Source organism: Schistocerca gregaria, chromosome X, assembly GCF_023897955.1.
Source record: "Schistocerca gregaria isolate iqSchGreg1 chromosome X, iqSchGreg1.2, whole genome shotgun sequence".
Classification (NCBI taxonomy): domain Eukaryota; kingdom Metazoa; phylum Arthropoda; class Insecta; order Orthoptera; family Acrididae; genus Schistocerca; species Schistocerca gregaria.
In genome coordinates this window covers 496,273,950-496,288,973 of record NC_064931.1, presented here as the reverse complement: position 1 = coordinate 496,288,973, position 15,024 = coordinate 496,273,950, and the positions used below count along the sequence as shown (strand labels likewise).

Sequence of the window (15,024 nt, the reverse complement as noted above, 5' to 3'; positions counted from 1 at the left end):
AAAGACGTAAAATCCGTCCCAGTGCCAGTATCCGCGATATCAAGGACCAGTCACAACAGTTGCGGGACAGCTTGACTCAGTACAGGATATAGTGGTTTTTACGACCACATAACCTTTCAACAAGTGAAGCTGATAGCATAGATTTTATTGAAACTGAATTAAGAACAGTCTCCCCTCACCCCCCCCCCCCCCCCCATTCTTAGTAGTTCACTTTGGTGTGAGTATCGGAGAGTAAGTTGATTGGTCATTAGTTTTATTTTTTTTATTTTCATCTGTCCTCCTGCTTGTCAAGGAGAATAATCAAAGCATTGTTCTGGGTTTGGGCAATTGTCTTACTCCGCAAACATTACGTAAAAAATTTTGCAAGTGAACTTCTGGCAGATTAAAACTATATGTCGAGCTGAGACTCGAACCCGAGACCTTTGCCTATCGAGGGCTAGTGCTCTTCCAACTGAGCTATCTGAGCACGACTCACGACCCCTCCTGACATCCGTGCTTCCGCCAGTGCCCCATTTGAGAAGATACTTACAGAAGTAAAGCTTTGGGAAGAGGTCGCGAGTACTGCTTGTTGCCATTAAACTTTCCCACGAAATACAAAAATCCCAGGTGCACGCCCCTCTTCGTCACCAAGTCTAAATCTGTCAGGAATTTTCAAATCAGTGCACACTCTGCTGCAGAGTGAAGATTAATTCTGGAAATTTGCAAGTGACTTCCGTGTTGCTTTGTCTCCAAATTTAGGCATTTCTACCGAAATACAAATTTCTCCGTGCGTTTTCTCTTTCGTCATGCTTGTGATTTTTTCAAATATCTCCCCTGGCAATACGTCAGTAACGCCATTAATTCTGTTACTACCTCTCTGTCTGTCTGTCTGATTAATGTCTTGAACTATAGAAATATTTCAATAAATCTTGGAACGCTTGGAAAATTTTCTTTCCGTTTTTAGCTACTTTGGCATCAGTGAAAAATGATATCTACTAAAGATAAGTTTATCTTATTAAATTTTGGTTATAGGTTGTTACAATCTGTGGTGGAAATATATGAAGGAGTTCGTATAGTTCAGTGAAGTGTTTCATATCACTGTTATCTTTTGCTTGAAACCTTTATCTTCTGCTTACCAGACGCTGCATTCTATTTGGAATTTTCTTTTCTATTGCTCTCTTTATGTCAGCACCAACGTTTGGTGTTTGCATACGTACCTTTTGTAAATAATTGCTCCTTTCCTTCTGGTATACACAAATTCATATTCGAAGATGCTGTTACTTCCCAGCTTTCTTTGTATCTGTTTTTACGCTGTATCTGAATAATCTATGATAACATCCTCTTCAGTTCCTGTACAAACTAATCGGTGTGTGGTTTTGTTAATGAATATGAGAATGTACGCATGGTTAGGTACACGTTTCATGGTATTAATGGTAGATTGGAACATTCTGCAGAGTTTTCTATGTATACTACGGTTTTCCTACTTTCATATAAAAGAATTATTTGTTTCTAGTCAACAATAGTGGTCACCATTACTATTTGAACCGTGACCAACCGAAACGAAAAGCAGTTCGAAAATCTTTGAGAATTGAAACCTCCTGACAGATTAAAACTGTGTGAAATTGTTCTTTGTGTATGTTCGGGGCGGACGTCGCAGGACACCCGTTCAGGTTGTTCGTTGAGCAGTTCACTCAGTTTTTTTGTTACAGAGGGTAGCTAACCCTCTGACGGAACACGCTGAGCTACCGTGCCGGCTACCAACTGAGTTACCCAAGCACGACTCACGTCCCGTCCTCACAGCTGTACTTCTGCCAATACCTCGTCTCCCACCTTCCAATATTAACAGAAGCTCTCCTGCGAACCCGGTGGTAGAGCACTTGACCGCGAAAGGCAAAGGTCCCGATTTCGAGTCTTTTCCGGCACACCGATGCAGAGTGAAAATCTCATTCTGCGCCTCTTTGATCATTCATTGAGTTATCATATTTCGATCGTTTAGGTTTATTTTTATTTTCGTCGTTTAAGATATGTTGGAAGCAATTATTTTATTTCCTGAGAGAGATTTTAGTATATTCTAAACTAAAAGCTAGAACTAAAAGCTTCCTTGGCAGACATGCAAAGCTAATGTTAATGTGGTTGTGGTTAATTAGTCTCGGATTTTACACTCTCATACGAAGAGTGGCAGCGTGTTAAAACACTAGAATACACCATCCAGTCACAAAAATGGCTCTAAGCACTATGGGACTTAACGTCTGAGGTCATCAGTCCCCTAGACTTAGAACTACGTAAACCTAAGTAACCTAATGACATCACACATAACCATGCCCGAGGCAGGATTCGAACCTGCGACCGTAGCAGCAACATGGTTCCGGACTGAAGCGCCTAGAACCGCTCGACCACAGCGGCCGGCGTCCAGTCACATTAATGTGACCAAGGTTGCAGCGCGGACGCATGCTAGACGTTCAGGAAAAGTCAGTGAGGTTCTGGAAGATACCGACAGGGATCTGGAGCCATGCCGACTCCAGTGCCGTGGTCAGCTGCACTAGGTTTCTCGGTTGAGGATCGATGTCGCGAACAACCCGATCGAGGGGGTCCTACAGATTCTCGGTCCCACACATTCTCGATTTAGTTAAAATCCAAGGAGTTTGGTGGTCAGAGAGTACGGTAGACTCAGTCTGGTGCACTTCGAACCACGCATGTAGACTGCGAGCTGTGTGACAAAGTTGCATTGTCCTGCTGGTAGATGCCGTCGTTAAGAGGAGCAACAAAATGCATGCAGGGGCAGACATGGTCCCCAAGAATAGGCGCACACTTTCGTTGATCCATTTGGTATTACAGATTGACGAGTTTATCCAGAGAATGCCACGAGAACATTCTTCAGATATTAGCGCTCACTCCTCCGACCTGGATGTTTGCTACAGTCATCTGTATGATGGAGCATAAAACTTGATTCATCTGTAAAAAAATCCTGTCGCCACTCACTGGACGTCCAGTTGCGATACTGTCGTGTAAATTCCAACCTTCGTCGCCGATGAACAGCAGTCAGCATGGGTGCATGAACCAGGCTCCTGCTGTAGGGGCCCTTACGCAGCAACGTTAACTGAACGGTCGTTGAGGGGACTCTGTTGGTGGCCCTTGGTTCATCTGGGCTGTCAGCTGCTCAACATTTGCACGTCTATTCGCCCGTACACATCTCCGCAGCCGTCGCTTCTTTCACCCTTGTCATCTCTGGCCTGTGGTGCACAAGTGTCCTCGGTGCTGGTTTTGGAAAGCGACATTTTGTCTTGCACGATATACCGGGTAATCAAAAAGTCAGTATAAATTTGAAAACTTAATAAACCACGGAATAATGTAGATAGATAGGTAAAAATTGGCTCACATGCTTGGAATGACGTGGGGTTTTATTAGAACCGAAAAAAAACAAAGTATTGCTATACGCGTAAAAGATCTCTTGCGCGCGTCGTTTGATGATGATCGTGTGCTCAGCATCCACTTTCATCATGCTTGGCCTCCCAGGTCCCCAGACCTCAGTCCGTGCGATTATTGGCTTTGGGATTGCCTGAAGTCGCAAGTGTATCGTGATCGACCAACATCTCTAGGGACGCTGAAAGACAACATCTGACTCCAAAGCCTCACCATAACTCCGGACATGCTTCACAGCGCTGTTCACAACAATATTGTTCGACTACAGTTATTGTTGAGGAATTATGGTAGACATATTGATCATTTCCTGTAAAGAACATCATCTTTGCTTTGTCTTACTTTGTTATGCTAATTATTGCTATTCTGTTCAGATGAAGAGCCATCTGTCGGACATTTTGTGAACTTTTGTATTTTGTGAGTTCTAACAAAACCCGTGCCATTCCGAGCATGTGTGTCAATTTAAAGTAGTAAAGGAGTTTTGCTATTTGGGGAGCAAAATAACTGATGATGGTCGAAGTAGAGAGGATATAAAATTTAGACTGGCAATGGCAAGGAAAGCGTTTCTGAAGAAGAGAAGTTTGTTAAAATCGAGTATAGATTTACGTGTCAGGAAGTCATTTCTGAAAGTATTTGTATGGAGTGTAGCCATGTATGGAAGTGAATCATGGACGATAAATAGTTTGGACAAGAAGAGAATAGAAGCTTTCGAAATGTGGTGCTACAGAAGAATGCTGAAAATTAGATGGGTAGATCACCTAACTAATGAGGAAGTATTGAATAGGATTGGGGAGAAGAGAAGTTTGTGGCACAACTTGACTAGAAGAAGGGATCGGTTGGTAGGACATGTTCTGAGGCATCAAGGGATCACCAATTTAGTATTGGAGGGCAGCGTGGAGGGTAAAAATCGTAGAGGGAGACCAAGAGATGACTCCGCTAAGCAGATTCAGAAGAATGTAGGTTGCAGTAGGTAGTGGGAGATGAAGCAGCTTGCACAGGATAGAGTAGCATGGAGAGCTGCATCCAACCAGTCTCAGGACTGAAGACCACAACAACAACAATGACTTTTTGATCACCCGGTTCTTGAAGCACTGCAGCACGCGAACAGCTTACAAACTTAACCGTTTCCGAAATATTTCCGCCTTCGGTCCAGAAGCCAATGATCATGCCATTTTGGGCATCAGATAAACCTCTCTGTTTCCGCACTACGACGACGACTGCCCTGTTTCCGACGTCCCCCCCCCCCCCCCCCCCCTCCCCGACACTCTTTATATACCCTCCACTGTTAGTGCTGCCACCTGCCGTCTGAGAGTGTCACTGCACTTTTACGTTAAACATAGGAGGTGGTCACCTTAATGTTACTGGACCGTGTATAAGCAAGCCTAAAATCAGACGTCTGCACATCGACTCTCTGTGAATGAGAGTACGATTTCAGTTTACAAAACCCGAATGTGAACCGTGCCTAATGACACCGTGATACAGATGCACTCTGATACTGTTGGTGCTCAGAAGTATTTAATTAGTGTCCTGCCGTTTTCAGGAGGAGCTGTTCGTGCGAATGGCGCGAGAACGCGCTGAGCAACTGAAGACGCTGTCTGCGCAGCTGATACTGTTCGAGTCGCGACTCTGTCGCAAGCAGAAGGACCTGGGCAATCTCCTAGCCCAGAGGGACACCATCATCGCCAGGCAGCAACGAACCATACAGGTAAGACTGCAAACACTGTGCCGCTCGCTGCTTATGTACGTGTAGGCCCAGAAGTCTTCTTGTACGGTATTGAATGTAAACGTGTTACAGGGTGGTGCAAAAGAGAGAAAAGTTATTGGAATGGGTAGTAATTGGGAAGTGAGAGGCTGATGACGTTCTCCCCACCGCCAGGTGTATGATTTTGCAGTCGTGGCGTAAAGTGGAGTGAAACATAGCTGTTTTGCCGTCGGCCATTTCTACCCAACCAACGACGCCATTTTTAATGTGCAACAGCTCTTCTGTTTCCAGTTCAGTATTGCGCACAGTGGAGCCAACGTTATTGGGTGGTATCATTTCACACAGCTAGATCAGTTACGAAGAGAAATTAAGTTGGCCGAAGGACCAGCACTCTATAGCTCACTGCAGAATATTCTGTGCGAGTCAGTCCTATCTGTACATAATCTTAATTGACTGGAAACACGGCCGTGCTTAAAGGCAGATGGACGACCCTCCACAGTGTGACATGTCCACACTTCATTACATAATGTGGGGAGGTTCGGGAGAATCTAAAAAAATCACACAGTCTGATCAACACGCAGTATCGCCTTCTCTCCCCTCACCAACCAAATGATTTCCGCCGCCAAGATGGCAGCTAGCTAACTTAGTCGTTAGCGCTCGCACTAACGTAGCAACCTGGACACACAAAGTTTTGAGAGAGGGAGGACGGGGGAGGGGGGGGGAATTGTATAACACAGCCTCGGTATTTCATTATAACCCAGAAAAACGCATTGTATTTTTTATTTAACAGCACGAACATTCATGGTTATTAGTCATAACGTTCCGGTCCGACCAATTGAAGAGTCACGTTCACACTGCGACAAGGAAAAACGGCAGGCTGCAGCTGGTTCAAATGGTTCTAAGCACTATGTGACTTAACATTTGAGGTGGTCAGTCCCGTAGACTTAGAACTACTTGAACCTAATGACATCACACACATCCATGTCCGAGGCAGGATTCGAACCTGCGACCGTAGCAGCTACGCGGTTCCGCACTGAAGCGCCTAGAACCGCTCGCCCACAAAGTCCGGCGTCTGCAGCTGAGGAAGGCAACAAGCCCCTGTCTCATCCGAGGCCTACGAGAAAGACAGACCGCGGCGCGTACGTCACGAATGTAGGCCTGCACTCGCCGCTCGCTCAACTCGGCAAACAAACTGCGTTTCTACACCTGTTAACTCGTAACTAGATGTGTGAGTATAAACGAGAATTGCATCTTCTACTATTATGGAGTCTTACTGTTATTAGTCCTACAATAATAGGAAGTTCATAGGCCTACTAATAATTTGTTACAGCTGTACTGGAGTACAATAAAGTTAAAATCATGCCAAAATGATTATCAGTGGCATAAAGCACCACTTCTAGTATGAAATGAGGACTGTTAAGCAGAGGAGACTATATGCTATAAACAAGCCGTTACACTATTTATATCGAGTACTCATCTTAAATTTTGTTGTAGTACTGTTAATTAGTAAGACTTCATAACAACAGATTCCAGTAGAAGATGCAATTTTCGTTAGCACGTACACGCCCAACTGCGAGTTAACAGGTTTAGAAATGCATTTTGTCTGTTGTGCTGAGCGAGAGAGGAAGTTCAAACCTACCTTCGTGACGTAGGCGCCGCAGCCTGTCTTTCTCGTGGGCCTAATGCCTCATCGTAGTGACGTCAGGTGATTTGTGCTTCCATAGCGTACTCGCGTGACTCTCAGCCCTTTTAGCCCCAGCGATAAATAAAAATTAATTTTAATTTTTTTGCAAAATTGATCTTTATCATCACAGTAAGCAACAAATACAAGAAGACATTGGCAAAAAGTAAACAATCAAAGTTGTTGTCTCACTTTGGAACCACTGGGACATACAGTTTTCAACCACCCATCATTTCATGATTTGTATTTGAAAGCAATTTAGCAATGTTCCTACACACAATCCCACATTTCGAAACTTTCATGAGCTCGTAAACAAAAAATTATAGTTGTAGATAACAAACAAAATGGGCCTAAAATTTAAGAAATTCATGTCCAAACTACATATTGCTCTAGTCGTTTCATTTCGAAACTACTCATAACAGCAGTAGTACAAACTCAAATTTACGTTAAAATAACTTTAGATATATTTACTTTCAGGATCAGTTATGTTCTCAATATGATCACTATTTAAAAAAAAAAAAAAAAAACACGCATGCCACAATCTCTTACAGTCGCGTGGCACTATTTCGGGCCGACTGCTGCTCTAAACGCTGTACGTGACTCCTATAATGCCCTACATTCGTAGACTTACCTCAGTGTACTAATAAATGTCCCTGTCTTTGCAATAGCATCGGTAGTTTCATGCCAAAGGCCCTAAAAAACGTAACGAAATGGTGGTTTCAGGCAAGATTCACTGGTACTCGAAGGGTTAAGGCGCTTTTAGAAAGATGTGAGGCGTTTGTGACAATGTATGTTTATTCATTTAATCTATCTAGGTTACACCGCAGGCATTCTCACTAACGACGTCTTTGTACAGAAGATTTGATACGAGCACAATTTCTTGTCAGCCATCTTTCATGCGTTTTTGCATTTAACAAGCTGTAGTAGAAATCTAAACTAGGAGTATCTGTGGGGACTTAAAACGGAAATAGGTAAGTAGAAATTGAGCACTACCGATGGCACGTCAAACACTATCAAAAGCTATTAATAAAAAATCAACAATGCTATAGTGCTTGTTTTAAGTCATTCTGGCGGTGAAGCATGTTTTTACAAAAGAATATTCAGGCGTATTCTCCAACACTGTTTATTCTAGCTTTTGAATAGGAAATAGCTGTAAAATCTGCGTGGATGAATTACACATCAATGTTAATAAAATCCAAGAATCACAATAAGTACTTCTCTTTCATATCCCGCGTGTTCCGGCAGCTTGTCCAATAAAATCGCCCGACGAATATTAAAAAAAATGGTTCAAATGGCTCTGAGCACTATGGGACTTAACATCTATGGTCATCAGTCTCCTAGAACTTAGAACTACTTAAACCAAACTAACCTAAGGACAACACACAACACCCAGCCATCACGAGGCAGAGAAAATCCCTGACCCCGGGAACCCGGGCGCGGGAAGCGAGAACGCTACCGCACGACCACGAGATGCGGGCGACGAATATTAAACGAGCGTCTACACTTCGTAATGGAAAGACGCCTCCACCTTCCAGACGGCCCCACCCCCACCGCCAACCTACACCCAACTCAAGGTGGCAGCGCCACCCGTATGACGACTTGTCACGTCATGGAATCTGAGTTATTTAAGTAGCTCTTGCAACGCTACATCACAGTGAAAGCTAAACCCTCGCTGCTATTCTACCCTTATTGCGTGAATGGTAGGAAAGAACACAGTATTAACCGAGCTCCTTTCATTAAAAGAGCTACACGCATGTTCCTTCGGATCATAATGACCTGACTGATATTTAAAGGATTAACATAAATTAGCCGGCCGGAGTGGCCGAGCGATTCTAGGCGCAACAGCCTGGAACCGGGCGACCGCTACGGTCGCAGGTTCGAATCCTGTCTCGGGCATGGATGTGTGTGATGTCCTTAGGTTAGTTAGGTTTAATTAGTTCTAAGTTGTAGGCGACTGATGACCTCAGAAGTTGAGTCGCATAGTGCTCAGAGCCATTTGAACCATTTGATTAACATAAATTACTAAAAGTTATTATGATTTAAAATATGTTCTATTTGCTCATTTGTGGATAAATTTATGCCAAGATTATATAGTTTTGAAAGTATTTCCACCAACTTTTTCCACAGTACTCTTGTGGGTACTCTTGTGGGTACTCTTGAGGGTACTCTTGAGGGTACTCTTGAGGGTACTCTTGAGGGTACTCTTGAGGGTACTCTTGAGGGTACTCTTGAGGGTACTCTTGAGGGTACTCTTGAGGGTACTCTTGAGGGTACTCTTGTAGCTGCTAACATGTCGTTTGCTATATGCGCTCTTCGAGCAGAATTCTAATGGTGCCCTAACGCATGTGAGATGCACCAGAATTGTTTCTGTGACATTGCGGTAGGAAAATGACTGACCTGTTTCTGGATCCCACAAATTTTTGTTGTTTCACCATACTATTTATACACACAAGTAATGAAAAATCAATACAGGCTCCACGTGTAATTTGATCTAATTCTTATCATTTGTCACCATAAACCTTTTGATCGTCAATATCAGTCATTTCCACGACAATACGCTGTCAGTATTATCGTCGATAAGAGCTTGAAAATAGAATTTTATATCACTTACTCTGGATATTGTGTACTTTGTTCGACCAGGGATCAATTTTATAACGTTTGCACTGAATGCTCTTCTAGTTTGTGGAAAATGTTCTAAGTTTTAAAATATACTTTTGTCTCACCGGTTGCACGTTTCCACGCAAAGCATCAGTACCTGAGGTGTGTTCTTATCCAGATATAGGATGAATTCTGTCGTCATTGGTTTGATTTTCTTCTTTAGAAATATTCTCCTCACTGTCAGATGCATTTACTGCGTCCAACTGCTCGTCTGAAAGAAAAAGTTTCGTTATGATAACCACACAGAAAATACTAAATTAGATAAATGAACTGCGTTCGCAGCAAATAGATGATGAAACATTACTGGTAGCGATAATGTCTTGGTAATTTGAGCCTAAGAAACGACATGAAGTGTTCTGTAACTTCACACCTTTCAAAAAGCCTTGCATTAGTATAGAGAAATCATAATGGATGTATCTCAGACACACAGAAATAAAATTTTACTGCTGATATTTGTACATGCTGTAAATTTTGAAACAACTGTGTTATATGGATCCAAGGGACAGTACTGTAAAAAATTAAGTCCTAATTAAGGGCAGAAAACTTTTTTTCATATGAGCCTCAATACATGTAAAATGTATAGAAAAACAGTCATTAAATTTCTAACGCTGGTGTTTACATATAAAAACTTAACGGAAGAAGTATCTCCTATCTGGGTCATATTCACGCCCCGAAGATAATAGCAACGTTAACTAAAAAACTTTTTCGAGGTAGTAACGTCCTAATCTCGCGAACGCCGGAAATTTATGCCGTTCATTTACGTTCAACAACTGCACACAGTACCACACCAGAATATTCAGTTGCCTTGTCGCTAAAATATGGAAGTCTGTGTGAGTGATAAGCAACGCGGTCTGTCGATATTCTATATAAGTAACGTCTGGAAGGTGTTACGCTTACAGTGCTGTCGGAGTACAGTAGCTATTTTTAGCACCCGCCTACGAGAAACCAGGGATGTAGCGAACCGGCGGCAAGCTTTTGCACACACACACACACACACACACACACACACACACACACACACACACACACACAGTAAGGCCAGCAAGATCAGCTCAAGGTCCACCTTTCACTGCTGGCACGCGACGACCAAAGTGCAGCCAGAGGGGACGCGCCGAACTTGGTCCTGAGACGGAGGAAGTAGCGTGCTGCACTTCCAAGCGGCATCTTGGCTCGCAACCCTTTGTGCTACACGCAATGCTTTTTTAAGGTCGTACAGCGTGCGGGGGCAGTTGTCAAATAGGGACGCGTTCCAAGAAAGCGGTTTTGTCACAAGTACCAACAGCCGCTGGCATTCCGTCATTTAGGCCATGAGCGTAGGGGACAATTCCGGAAAACTATACTGCTGTTCTTAGCAGGCTCCTAGAGCACACAGTATTGTCTTATTCCCTCCTGTTACGAAACGTATCTTCGTAGTGCGCACCACAGCTGTTGCGAATGTAGTAACTGAATGCTACTATTAATTCAGCCCAGACATCCACTCTAGCCCTTCCATAGTTCACCAAGATGGCTGATTGCAAGCTTAATTATTAAACACTCGTATGATAGAGTGGTACTATAACAGGAAGGTGACAACTCGATAAGAGATAACAAATAACATTTATTAAGCGTATGTTGCAAATTGGTACCAAATTTTGGTACAATTTGTTGCATGGCACTCGCTGTCGTATGCCTAATAGTATACCTAATAGTTCCATTGTGAGCTGTAATTATCGTCCTGCAGCAAAACTTATAATGTGTTAATGCAGAACCGATTAACTGTGGGAAAAAATTGGTGACAATTTTGGCCATCAGGTGCAAATATGGTGCTGTGACAGCAAGAAAGAGGCTATAGAAACGTGTCCGTATGTAATGGATTAGGACAGAAAAGGTCAAGCATGTGAGAAAGGCATGTTGATGATTTTATTATTACCTGCCGCTTACGCAGTTCGTTCAGTAAGAGCACCAGTAACGTCGACGAGATGCTGCATCTGTAAAATGCATTGATGAACTGTTGATGGCCGGCCGGTGTGGCCGAGCGCTTCTAGGCGCTTCAGTCTGGAACCGCACGACTACTGCGGTCGCAGGTTCGAATCCTGCCTCGGGCATGGATGGCTCAAAATGGTTCAAATGGCTCTGAGCTCTATGGGACTTAACATCTATGGTCATCAGTCCCCTAGAACTTAGAACTACTTAAACCTAAATAACCTAAGGACATCACACAGATCCAAGCCCGAGGCAGGATTCGAACCTGAAACCGTAGCAGTCGCGCGGTTCCGGACTGAGCGAATAGAACCGCTAGACCACCGTGGCCGGCGGGCATGGATGTGTGTGTGGTGTGCTTACGTTACTTAGGTTCAAGTAGTCCTAAGTTCTAGGGGACTGATGACCTCACATGTTAAGTCTCATAGTGCTCAGAGCCATTTGAACTGTTGATCGCAGCAGTTCCGGTGACACCTGAGTTACGTGTCGCTGTATATTGACCTTCAGATTAGGAAAAGACCTAACGAGTCTCTAGTCAACGCGTTCTTTTAGATATCCCCAGAGCCAGAACTAATATGGATTCAAATCACGTGATCTTTCAGGCCATGCATCTGACAAATCTCTGTTTCGAAGGTTACATTAAACAGATCTTTCACTATTCGAACAACTTAAGGTGTTGCCCCGTCTTGCATGAAAACAGTGTTTTCCACACAGCTGCGCTCTTACAAAGCAGGAATCACATGTTGCGCAAGGAGGTCTCGATAACGTGCAGACATCACAGTAAGCCGCGCCGGGTAACCGCGGGGGCTTAGGCGTCTTGCCACGGTTCGCGCGGCTCCCCCCGTCGGAGGTTCTAGTCCTCCCTCGGGCATGGGTGTATGTGTGTGTTGTCCTAAGCGTAAGTTAGTTTAATTAGTGTGTAAGCCTAGGGACGGATGACCTCAGCAGTTTGGTCCCATAGTCACACAAATTTCCAAATACGTCGCGGTGAACCTGACAGGGCCTCTGAGTGTATTCTCTTCAAAGAAGAACGGATAGAGAATAAAGATTCTCGTGAATCCACACCACACAGTCACGAATTGTTACAGCGAATGCAGTTGCTCTTCGTAGATAACAAGCGGTTTAACACTACCCCAAATTCGGCAGTTCTGTGTCTTCACTGCACTCTGCAGTGTAAAATGTGCCTCGCAGCTTCATAGAATATTGCCCGATCACATGTTATCGACTTCGATCTGTGCCAGAAACCAAAGGGCAAATTCAGAGCGTTGCTTTGGATCATGAGGTTGCAGTTGCTGAACAATGTGGATCTTGTACGGGTACCAGTGTAAAACAGATGTCAAAACTTTCCAAACTGTTGACCATGGATCAACAATTGTCGTGAAAGTGCAAAAGCATTAGCACTACCCTGGACACTTGGTGCGTGGTCAGTTACAGCAACAGCGACCTCGTCAGTAACTTCCACCAGGACAGGCCGCCTTTCTTTTCCAGGTGCCACACCAAGCTCATTGGTGCTCTTGAGTTTCAGTATTATCTTCTTTTAACCATTTTATGACATTGCACCTCTCTTCAGTCCTTCCAGTAAGCGATATTCTCTCAATGCAGCACATTAATTGCTGCAGTTCGCTTAACAGTTTCACTAACAGTGCACTGTCTCTCTTCTCGACAGTCATACTGTCGTTACGGCTTGTCAAATGGCAGCGTGGATGTCATTCAGTGTATAGCGCCAGATTTGCACCTGGTGGCCAAAATTGGAATTAACTTTTTTCCAGTGTAAATCGGTTCAGCATTAACGCATTACCATATACCAAGATTATCTGCCATGCTATAATTATAGTCCTCTCTGCATCTCTGTGAGCAGCTGTATTTTAATTATAACCACCCTGCACCATGAAATCTAAATAACTTGGCTGTCTCTCGGCAGTATAAAATAATATCGCTATAACTAACAGTAATGACTGCAGACGCTCAGTTAATGGTTCTAATTCTCTGTAAATAGCTACTGCTATGTTGGAAAGTAGTTTTCAGAATATTTTACTGTAATGCAGTGTGCTGAGCTGACTGCAGGCAATGAAATAAATTAATTTCTGGGTTGTAGTTTTGTGTGTGTCCACGCTGCATTGTGTTTTATACCTGTCGGCGAAAAAATTTCCATGTCCAGCAGTAAAAGGCGGAAGCAATGTAGTCCACGGTTGACAGCGGTGTCTTTGGCCCCTGACGAATACGACGCACAAATAAGTGTGGCGCGGAAGCAGAATATAGTCCAAATTTCTGAGCGCCATCTGGTGGCTGCTGCTATGAACTGAGAGGTGTCTGACGAGTGGTTATGCATGTGTTGTTGCGGCCTCTCACGTTACTTTTTGTATACTCTTAAGCGTGGTACACACCAACCATAAATTTATTAAACGCAGGCGGCATTTTTCCACGTATGTGTGTTTATTTAGACTTCTTCCTTCCACTACTGGTTTCAGCTTTCAAACCATTTCTGAGCGTTAAATCAGAACAAGGTGCCATACACATTAAAATGACAGTGTACTCGCAAGCTGTGCTTTCCTGCCTTTTGGTTTACAAACTGTACTGTTCTAGATGGTTTGAGAATCGATACCAACTTGACATTTTGTCGAAGTATAGGTAGATATTCCTTGTCATTGTTCAGCCGTCTACAGTACGAAGACTAGTTTGATTCACCTCTCCGCGCTAGCGTATCCTGTACAAGTCTTTTCATCCCACCTTAACTACTACTATCTAAATCCTTTTGAAACTGCTTATTGTATTCGAGGCTTGGTCTCCCTATATTGTTTTTACCTCCCCTCCCCACTTCCCTCTGTCACCAAACTGACGACTCCTTGATACTTCTGGAAGCGTCGTATCACCCAACCTCTTCTGACAATCAAGTTGTGCCATAATCGTTTTTCCCCAATTCGATTCAGTACTCCCCCTTGGGTTGTCTCCATAGCACACTTAAAGCAAATATTCCACTACACGTTTGTTGCCTTTCGTGGCAAGCCGTCCTTATCTTAATTTCAGCAAGATAACGCCAGCACGCAGACTGGGAGAGTTCCTACAGCTTGCTTTTCTTCGGCCATCAAGGTCGCAGCTCCACAACTGAGAATGTTTGGAGCTTAATGGGCAGGGCCTTTCAACCATATCAGGATTCAGACAAGCTAACGCCAGTTGGAAAGAGTCTGACAAGATGTCCCTCAGCAGGACATACAACAAGCCTATCAATCAATGACAAGACGAGTAACTGCTCGCATATGGACCAAAGGTGGACCAGCGTGTTATTGACCAGCACAATTGGTGAAGCTCTTTCGCGTGAACGAACCATCCAATTTTTCTGAACTTTTAATCATTTTTTTGTCGGTACATCTACATCACATCTACAGACTTCCGCCTCATTCGGATAATTTTTTTTCTTAGATAGTATTTCGAGTAGAGCGTGGTAGGTACTATCTCCACGAATCGATGCCTTGATGTGAAAGGAGCCTTACTGCAGCTCGAGGTGGTCTCACAAGATAGATGTGTTTTTGGCAACCCTATATTCGTAGTAATCTAAAACCCAATGGTGTATTTTTATCCCTATTAGCAAGTTGTGGCACCAATTGCATATATCCGGGGACTCCTTCCTTTG

At 43.6% G+C, this 15,024-nt stretch overlaps 1 protein-coding gene across 1 annotated transcript in view; it reads left to right on the top strand.

The window, feature by feature from the left end:
* LOC126299101 (homeotic protein female sterile) overlaps nucleotides 1-15,024 on the top strand; it is a 499,343-nt gene that overhangs the window by 445,185 nt on the left and 39,134 nt on the right. The window contains exon 5 of the mRNA XM_049990775.1: nucleotides 4,937-5,101. Within this exon, the coding sequence (XP_049846732.1) occupies nucleotides 4,937-5,101 (165 nt within the window). The remainder of the gene's footprint in view (nucleotides 1-4,936; nucleotides 5,102-15,024) is intronic.